Source organism: Nannospalax galili, unplaced genomic scaffold, assembly GCF_000622305.1.
Source record: "Nannospalax galili isolate Female #2095 unplaced genomic scaffold, S.galili_v1.0 scaffold851, whole genome shotgun sequence".
Classification (NCBI taxonomy): Eukaryota; Metazoa; Chordata; class Mammalia; order Rodentia; family Spalacidae; genus Nannospalax; species Nannospalax galili.
Window position 1 is genome coordinate 587,394 of NW_008330578.1, and position 9,437 is coordinate 596,830.

Consider the following 9,437-nt stretch of genomic DNA (forward strand, 5'->3'; position numbering starts at 1 on the left):
AACCATATTATTCCTACAATCTACTGACAAATTATACATAACAGATCAAGAAAAATATCTCTAGATAAGGTTTATTTGAGACCAACTGGTCATTACCCAAGATTTATCTGCAGGACACACAGTAATTAAAAATGCCAGAATGGTGGAACTAACCTTCTTGGATGTTTAACAGACATACCTTGAGATCTATACTAATTGGGTCAGAGGGATACAAAAGACACTTTTTGCTCCCTGCCCTCCTAGGTCGATTAGTTCCCAGGGACCATGAGCATCTCGCAAAATGTCCTATAATGGTAGTGGGTCATCTGACCCATGACATGAGTGCACTTATAGACATTTAGGCATAGCACTTGTACACATAAAAAAATAAAATACAAAAATAAATTTTTTTAAAAAAAGCCGGGCATGGTGGTGCACACCTTTAATCCCAGCACTCGGGAGACAGGGGCAAGTGAATCTCTGTGAGTTCAAGGCCAGCCTGGTCTACATAGTGAGTTCCAGGACAGCTGGGGCTACAGGGAGAGCCTGTCTCAAAAAGACCAAAAAAAAAAAAAAAAAAAAAAAAAAAAAAAAAAAAAATTGGAGGCTAGAGATGGAGTTCAGTGGTAGAGCATTTAGTTGGCATATGAGTTCCTGAGTTTGATCCTCAGTAACACATGCACAAAAATTAAGAATTTAAGCTGGAGGTGTTCTCAGGAGTAGAGCACTTGCCTAGCATGTGTTAGGTCTTAGGTTCAATCCCCACTACCACAAGGGTGAAAAAAAAAAAAAAAAAAAAGAGAGAGAATTTAAATAAGACCATAAATATACTTCAAAAACATGATCTTAAGATTTCAAAACATGCTACTGCACTCATGTAGCCCAGGGTGGTCTTGAACTTCCAATTGGCAAAGGACTATGAACCCCTGACCCTCCTACCTCCACCTCCCAGTGCTGGGATTACAGGGTGTGCACCATCATGACTACTTCAAATAACTATCTTCTAAATTTTTCTTTTGCTTATCTATAGCATATATTGCCACTTGAATAAGAAAACAATTACTTTAGTAACAGACAAATCCAACAAGTTGCCATTCAATTAAAAACCACAATAATGACTTTTGTCTACCAAGTACCTTTTCTTGAAAGACAACTGCAGTTTCTAGACCTGGCATGATGTCTAGTAGCAGTCTGCAAGCTGCAGTGTTTAAAGGAGGCTCTCTACTCGTCATCACATAGGCATTCACCAGCTATAAAGAAGAAAGAGGAAGGGTGAGGGTACAACAAGGGTAGACGGACATGATCAATGTATAGAATACGACAGTGACTCCCACTAACTTGTACAATTAATATGCTAACACATTTTTAAATTTCTATTTTTTTTTATTTTTATTTTTTGGTCTTTTTGAGACACGGTCTCCCTGTAGCCCCAGCTGTCCTGGAACTATGTAGACCAGGCTGGCCTTGAACTCGCAGAGATCCGCCTGCCTCTGCCTCCCGAGTACTGGAATTCAAGGCATGTGCCACCACACCCGGCTTAAAATTTATTTTTATTTTGTATGTATGAGTGTTCTGCCTGCATGTATGCAAGTGCAGCACATGCATATAGTGCCTGCAGAGGCCAGAAGAGGGCATTAGATCCCTGGAACTGGAGTTGCAGACAGTTGTTTGCCACCATTTGGGTGCTGGGAACCAAACTCAGGTCCTCTGGAAAAAGTCAATGCTCTTAACCACTGAGAAATCTCTTCAGCCCCTAACAATTACAAATTTCAAAAAGGAGTACTTTTGTCTGGAATTCAATTCATTCAAACTAAGCAATTTTAATAAATCCTTAATATATTTCCATGGGTTTTTTAATTTTTTTTATAAATATTTGAGAATTTCATACAATGTATTTTGATCACATTCAATCCCAACTCCCCTTTTCCAGTTTTCTGAAACAGGGTCTCACCATATGGTCCAATAGTATGATCTCAAACTCAAATCTTTCTCCTCTCTCAGCCTGTCAACTGTTAGGATTACAGAGATAAGCCATCACACTAGCTCCCATCATTTTCTTTAAAAATATGAGACTATTAATGCCAGTACTCCGGAGGCAAAGACAGGCAGATCTCTGTGAAATCAAGGTCAGCCTGGTCTACATAGCAAGTTCTAGATCAGCTGGGGCTAAGAGAGACCCTGTCTCAAAAATAACCCGCCCAACCCCAGTAAAAAATGAAACTATACGTAAAAAATGTTAAACTTTTAATTATTATGAATAGGTCAACTTAGCCAAAATCACTTTTATTTCTTCCCCAGCTTTAATAACCAAATAATTCCAGCACTCAGGAGACAAGAAGCTGAAGGATCTCTGTGAGATCCAGGCCAGCCATGTATACATAGAGTTCCAGGCCCCAGCTGGGGTGACAGAGAGACCTTATCTCAAAAAATACCCCACAAATCTCCCTATAACTACTTAGCAAACACAGACGTTAAAGCTCAAAAGTTATCAAATTCTTGACAATTGTTAATGAAAACTTGAATTTTATAATAAATTATACACACACATGCGTGTAAAGCTTTCGTCTTAGCACTCATCTAATTTTTACTATTGCATAATTATTTACCCACTACTACCATTAAAAGTCTTAACATCTAACAGAGCAGACAGTTAAGCAAGCTAATATGACAAGACACCATAGAGGATTTACAAAAGCATTTAGAGAGGAAAGGACTCCAACCCATAATATAAAGAACAAGTAAGGAGTAGCTAAGGAGAAGCAGAAGGAGAGTGGGCCAGTGGGTAAGAAACAAAGTTAAAGCAGGGTGTGGCGGGATGCCTTTAATCCCAGCAGAGGCAAGCAAGGCGAATCTCTGTGAGTTTGGGGCCTACATAGCAAGTTCCTGGACAGCTAGAGTTATAGGGAGACTCTGTCTCAAAAAAAAAAAACAAAAAAAATAAAGAAATGAAGCAAGAGGCACTGAAGAGACGGCTCAGCAGTTAAGAGCACTGGCTGTTCTTGCAGAGGACCTGGGCTTGGTTCCCAGCACCCACAGGGCAGCTAACAACCATCCATAACTCCAATTCCAGGGAATCTACCACCCTCTTCTGGCCTCTAAGTACATTGCATTCATGTGGTACACTTAAATACATGCAGGCAAAACACACTCATACACATAAACATTTTTTTAAGTTTTTGAGAAAAAAAAAATGAAGCTAGAGAGAACAAAGGCTGGAGACAGGTTCTTGTACCAAATAAAGGAATTTCAAATTTATCCTAAAGGCAATGAAAAATCAGTAATAGACTTTAATTAAGATGATACAATGTCCAGTGGAGTTAAAATATTTTATTTTTATTTTATGTGTCTGAATGTACTGCCTACATGTATTTACATACACCATGTTATGCAATGCCCACAGAGGTCAGAAGACAGCATTGAATTCCCCTGGAACTGGAGTTAAGGGCAGTTGTTAGCCACCATGTCGGTGCTGGGAATTGAACCCAGGTCCTCTGCAAGAGCAGTCAATGCTCTTAACTGCTGGGCCATCTCTCCAGCCCCAGTTGTTTTTTAAATTCATTTTTAATTATATGTGTATGTGCCTGTCTGCATATGGGAATGTGTATGTGTGAGTACAGGTGCCCCTGGAGTCCAAAAGAGGGCACTGGATCCTCTGGAGCTGAAAAATAATAGGGTGTAGTGAAAAGCACAATACTGATGCTGGGAACCAAATTCAGGTCCTCCAAAAAAATAACACATGCTTTTAGCCGGAATGGTGGCACACACCTTTAATCCCAGCACTCATGAGGCAAAGGTAGGTGGATCTCTGTGAGTTCAAGGCCAGCCTGGTCTACATAGTGAGTTCCAGGACAGCTGGGGCTACAGGAAGACCCTGTCCCAAAAAGACCAAAAAAAAAAAAAAAAAAAAACAAAACATGCTTTTAACCACTGAGTCATCTCTCTAGCATTTCCATGTCAAATTTTAAAAGTTGTCTGAGCTATATAAAATGAAGAATAAAGGACAAGACTTGTCACGTTGTACTTTCCCTGCTTAATTTTTTATTCAATGATTACAAAAATGATTTGAAGTACTATCATCTCCATTTTATAGGAAATGTAGGAAATTTTATGACAATTGAGACAGAGAAAAAGAAAGTTTTAAGTGGCTTAAGTTTCTTGCCCAAAGATAAAACTGACAGCAAAAAGTACCCAAAATATGAACCCCAAAGTCATTTCACCTCCAAAAAGAAACCATGAAGACTAGAGAGATGGCTTACTGGTCAGGAGCACTGGCTGTTCTTACAGAGAACCTGGATTCAATTCCCAGCACCCACATGGTAGCGAACAACCATCCGTAACTCCAGTTTAGGGGAATCCAACTCCCTCTTCTGACCTCCACCAACACTGCACAACATAGGTGCACTTACATACAAGCAGGCAATACACTCATATATATAAAATAATATTGTTTTAAATCATAAGCATTAACAATTTCTTGAGCTATTTATATTTTCAAGAACTATGAGGGAAATATATTAATGCATGTGTATGTATACATATACATTCATTTACTCTTCACAACAGTTACAAAAAAAAACCCTCCTTTTCACTCACATGCCAAAGCAAACAACACCCACCATTTCAGTGCAGAATCACACAATACGTATCATTCTTATTTTTCCAATCAGGAATCTAAAAGAATATTCATATTCCCAAATCAAAACAGTCTTGCCAAAGAAAGAGGACTTGGGAGCCCTTACCGATACTTGATTAAACAAAGCACCCAAAAAGAAAATTACAGATTTCTGAAAAGTTCGAAAACGCAGTCCATGACACTTTCAAAAAAAAAAAACATCTACCCACTCTACTCCCAACTTTGACAAGGCCTTAGATGATATAAAACAAATAAATGTACAATATCTGCTGATAATTTCTGAAGAAAATATAAAAGGGCAACCTACTGCGTTCATGAAATCATCATTCTTGAAGAGTATTCTCAGCAAGTGGCCCAGCATACACTCTGGATCAGCTCGACCTGACAAAAAAAGGGGAGAAACAAACAAACAAATGAATAGTCAACTTAGTCAAAAGAATTAGACCTTTGGAATAACATTTGAGTTGTTCCAGGTACTGCTAATGAAATGCTAGCAAAAGGAACAGGAGTGATGGTACATGCCTTTGATTTTATCACTGGGGAAGCAGAGGCAGGCAAATATCTAAGTTTGAGGCCAGGCGGATCTACATAGGGAGTTTCAGGTCAGCCAGAGATACACAGTGAGAGCCTGTCTTTGGGAAAAAAAAAAAAAAAAAAAGTGACAATTTGAAATCTTAAGCTACTGATCTCAAACCTCATTTCCCAGTTACTACCTGCATGACAATATTGAATTATATAATGGTGTAGTAGCTTTAGACCAGTGTCAACAAGGATATATGACAGTAACAATAAGAAAGCCAGGACTGGGGAAATGGCTCAGTTGGTAAAGTACTTGCTGCAGAAGGATGAGGACCTAAGTTCAGGTCCCTAGCTTCTATGGTTTTTTTTGTTGTTGTTGATTTTTATAAAAAAAAAAAAACAAAAAAAACAGGCACAGCAGTATACATCTGTAACCCACTGGAGGATGCACAAACGGGAAGATGGTAGGGATTCACTAACCAGTCATGCTAGCCAAAACAGCAAATTCCAAGTTTTTGTGACAGACAATAAGAGGCTCAGCAGGTAAAGGCACTTGCTACACAAGCCTGACAAACTTAATTCAACTTCCAGAATCTGTGTAAAGGTGGAAAGAGAAAAAGAATCATCTCTACAAAGCTGTCCCTTGACCTCCGCATGTGCACTGTGGCATGTGTGCCCACACATCATGGACACACAAAAAATTAACTAAAGCTGGACATGGTGGTGCAGGCCTTTAATCCCAGCAATCGGGAAGCAGAGGCAGGTGAATCTCTGTAAATTCAAGGCCAGCCTACCCTACATAGGGAGTTCCAGGCCAACTGGGGCTACAGGGAGACCCTTTTTGAAAAAGACCAAAAAAAATAATAATAACTTTAAAAAAAATAGTAATTAAGGTGGAGCAAAAGAAGAAAGCATCCAACATCAACCTCTGGCCTCCACATAGGTGAGCACAGACCAGGTGGCCTTGAACTCAAAGAGATTTGCCTGCCTCCCCAGAGCTGGGATTAAGGTATGCACCACCACACTGGACTTGAAATATTTATTTTTAAAACAGGTATCATCCATTTTGTTTCATTCCCTTCAGACCATTACTCGAGACATAAAGATAGTCAAATGATACAATAAGAATAAAGACACAAATGTGATCTGCTGATATTTACTCTCTCAAGAGTAATTCACAAAAAAGTTACAAGATGATACAACAAAAACTGATGGGGCTGGAGAGATGGCTCAGTGGTTTAGAGCACTTGCTGTTCTTCCACTGAACCCAGGTTTGGTTCCCAGCACACACAGGGCAACTAACAACTGTCCCTAACTTCAGTTCCCTCCTCTGGCCTCCATGGGCACTGCACATATAACAAGATGCACTGACATACATACATGCAAGCAAAGCACACACATGAAATAAAAAGAATTTTTTTAAAACTAATGACATCTTTCACTGTTTATAAATGTAAGACTGAAATCTTATTTTTAGTTAAAGAGTGTGACAATCACAGATCACAGATATTGTTTAACAGGAAGAGGTGAGAAAAAAAATTTAAGTCTCTTTCTTGTTTTATAACCAGGGTCTCAAGAATGCTAGGTAAGAGTGGATGAACTTACACTGAGGGACATCAGGGGACACTAACTTGACTCAATAGGCCTTAACATAAATGATAGAATGCATGAAATCCAGTGGAGAGGGGGCTATGGGAGGGTGCCAATGGAGAAGGGGGTATAAAGATGATTAAGATGTTGTATATTGAATACATAAAAATCCAATAAAAATATATGAAAAAAAGAAAAATCACATCTGTCCTTAAGTATATGAGGACTTTGGCATCCTGGAACCAGTCTCCATAGATACTAAGGGTCAACTCTATCACCTGACATCAACTTTGTCAATAATCAGTATATTTATTAACTCCTTAGACTGTCATGAGCACAGAGCACCAGGACTCTCAGACTCCAGGGAGATTTAAAAAAAATAAAAAAATCAATGTGATCTGTTTAGAGAACACTTTGACTTTTTTTAGTTTTAACATGAAACAACATTTTTCCCTTCAAACATTGTAAGTAAGAAAGGTACCATATTTGTGGCCCAGCCATCCTTTTAGGACTACATGGTATCACCAGTCTGCCTGGGTACAAGAACTGCCTGCCTTAAGACCTGTGTGTGCTCTTTGGATCAACAGCTGTAGCCTGGATGACTACACTCCTGTCTTTCTCTTGTTAAAAGATAATGTAGTGAGGAAGATAAAAATCATGACTGGAATACAGAAAAAAAAATGTGTTGAAAGCAAAAAATAAATAAATAAATTTTAAAAGAAGAAGAAGAAAAAGAATGCTAGGTAAGCACTCTACCACTGAGGAAGGTCCCCACCCATCTGTAAGTTTCTACAGGGAAAAAGGCTATTGTTCTCTGTCCCTCCTCCCTCTGCAATGACACCAAGCATGACTTCTCTCTTGTACTTCCTCCCATAATCCATTTGTTAACTTGATTCCTGATATCACACTCATTTTTTTAATTTTTAAAAATTTGTTATTAAATTTTGTTATATTTCATACAGAACATCTCAAACAATCTGAATCATCTTTATAGCCCTGTCCCCACCAACACTCTCCCCATTGCCAACTGGAACCCATGTACTCTGTCCTTGGTGTTAAGGCCCACTGGGTCAAGTCAGTGTCCTCAGACATTACCCAGTCCAAGTCCATCCACCCACTTGCAGTCTAAGACAGATCTCTCTCATCTATCCAAACACCTATCATTTTCTTTCTTTCTTTCTTTCTTTCTTTCTTTCTTTCTTTCTTTCTTTCTTTCTTTTTTAAAGAGCATAGGGTGGGGATTTATTTACAGAGGAGTGGGTGCCCCCCATTTACGGCTGCAATGGAAAGTCCACAATCAAATAGATCCTGTGACTTCCCAACAGCCACAGAAAATCATGAGAGAGGTGCCTCCTGGCATTCTTGGCCTATAGATCCTTAGCCCCTCCCCCACACGCAGCTAAGGTCGACTGATCGGGTGGTAGGGGTAACTGACTCCCCCTGGACTCCTTGATGAGCTATCACACTCATTTTGTACTTCTTCATGCGCTACTGCTTCACTGAAGATGTGATTTAAATTATTCTAGGACTAAGTATGAATGTCTAGGATGGGGAGCAGGTAACATCACACCTAGACAGTCGATTTGAAATGCATAAAGTACTTAGAAATGAAAATCAAAGTATAAGAAACAGAAATGAGCCCTGAAACAACCCAGATATACAATTTTACTTTTATAATTCTACTTATTCACACTATCTTTTATTTAGTTATTGTGTGTGTGTGCACACACATGTGAGTGTGACATGGCACAGCACAACATATAGAAGTCAGAGGATAATTTTTGAGAGTCAGTTCTGGCCTTCTACCTTGTTGAGGTAGTCCCTCTCTTATTTCTGCCACTATGCTAATACTCCAGGCTAGCTGGCCCATGAGCTTCCAAGACAATTATCCTGTCTCTCTCTTCTCACAGTAGGAACACTGGGATTAAAAATGTGTGCCACCACATCCAGCTTTGTGTGGGTTCCATGACCAAGCCTCAGATGATCAGGCTTGCATGACTAGCACTTTTATCAATCTCTTGGACACATTCACACTACCTTTGCACACACAAAATTTCAAACTCAAATGACAGCTTCTGGCTATAGACTACATACACAGAAGCAGTGTGGTCCATACATGACTAAAGTTTTGCCCACTGGTAATCTATTTTTGAGAAAATATAAAGTGTCTCAAATCCCACATAATCTGTATTATAGCAATTTTCATGCCAAAACAGGACAGTTTATTATGGTTTGATGCAAAACCAAATTAACACGAGATAGCATAATTTATTTGTCAAGACAGTAAAGTGGATATCAAGAAATCTGTTTATAGAGGCATGGATATAGCTCAGTTGTAGAGCACTTCCCTCACATGTATAAAGCCCTGGGTTCAATTCCAAGCACTGAAAAAAGAAAAGGGAGGTTGGAGCTGGAGAGATGGCTCAGCAATTAAGAAGGCAATCATAAGGACCAGAGTTTGGATCATTACACCCATAAAACCAGCTGGGGGTCCTGTGCACATCTGTAACCTCAACTCTGATGCAGGCAGACAAAGGAGGATACTGGGACATGTTGACTTTCAATCTAGCCAAGAAAATTTGAGTCCCAGTTTCAAGAAAAGACCTTGCCTCAAAGGAATAGGCAAAGGGTGACAGAGGAGGCCACACGATACCCTCTTCTGATCCTTATATCTGCATAGGTACACACACACACACACACACACACACACACACAC

The 9,437-nt window shown here is 39.3% G+C and overlaps 1 protein-coding gene across 1 annotated transcript in view; it reads right to left on the reverse strand.

Moving 5' to 3' along the window:
* Dcaf1 (DDB1 and CUL4 associated factor 1) overlaps window positions 1–9,437 on the reverse strand; it is a 108,747-nt gene that overhangs the window by 73,103 nt on the left and 26,207 nt on the right. Inside the window, exons 4-5 of the mRNA XM_008849601.3 lie at window positions 4,920–4,993; window positions 1,116–1,229 (exon numbers count right to left, since the gene is read on the reverse strand). Of these exons, the coding sequence (XP_008847823.1) occupies window positions 1,116–1,229; window positions 4,920–4,993 (188 nt within the window). The remainder of the gene's footprint in view (window positions 1–1,115; window positions 1,230–4,919; window positions 4,994–9,437) is intronic.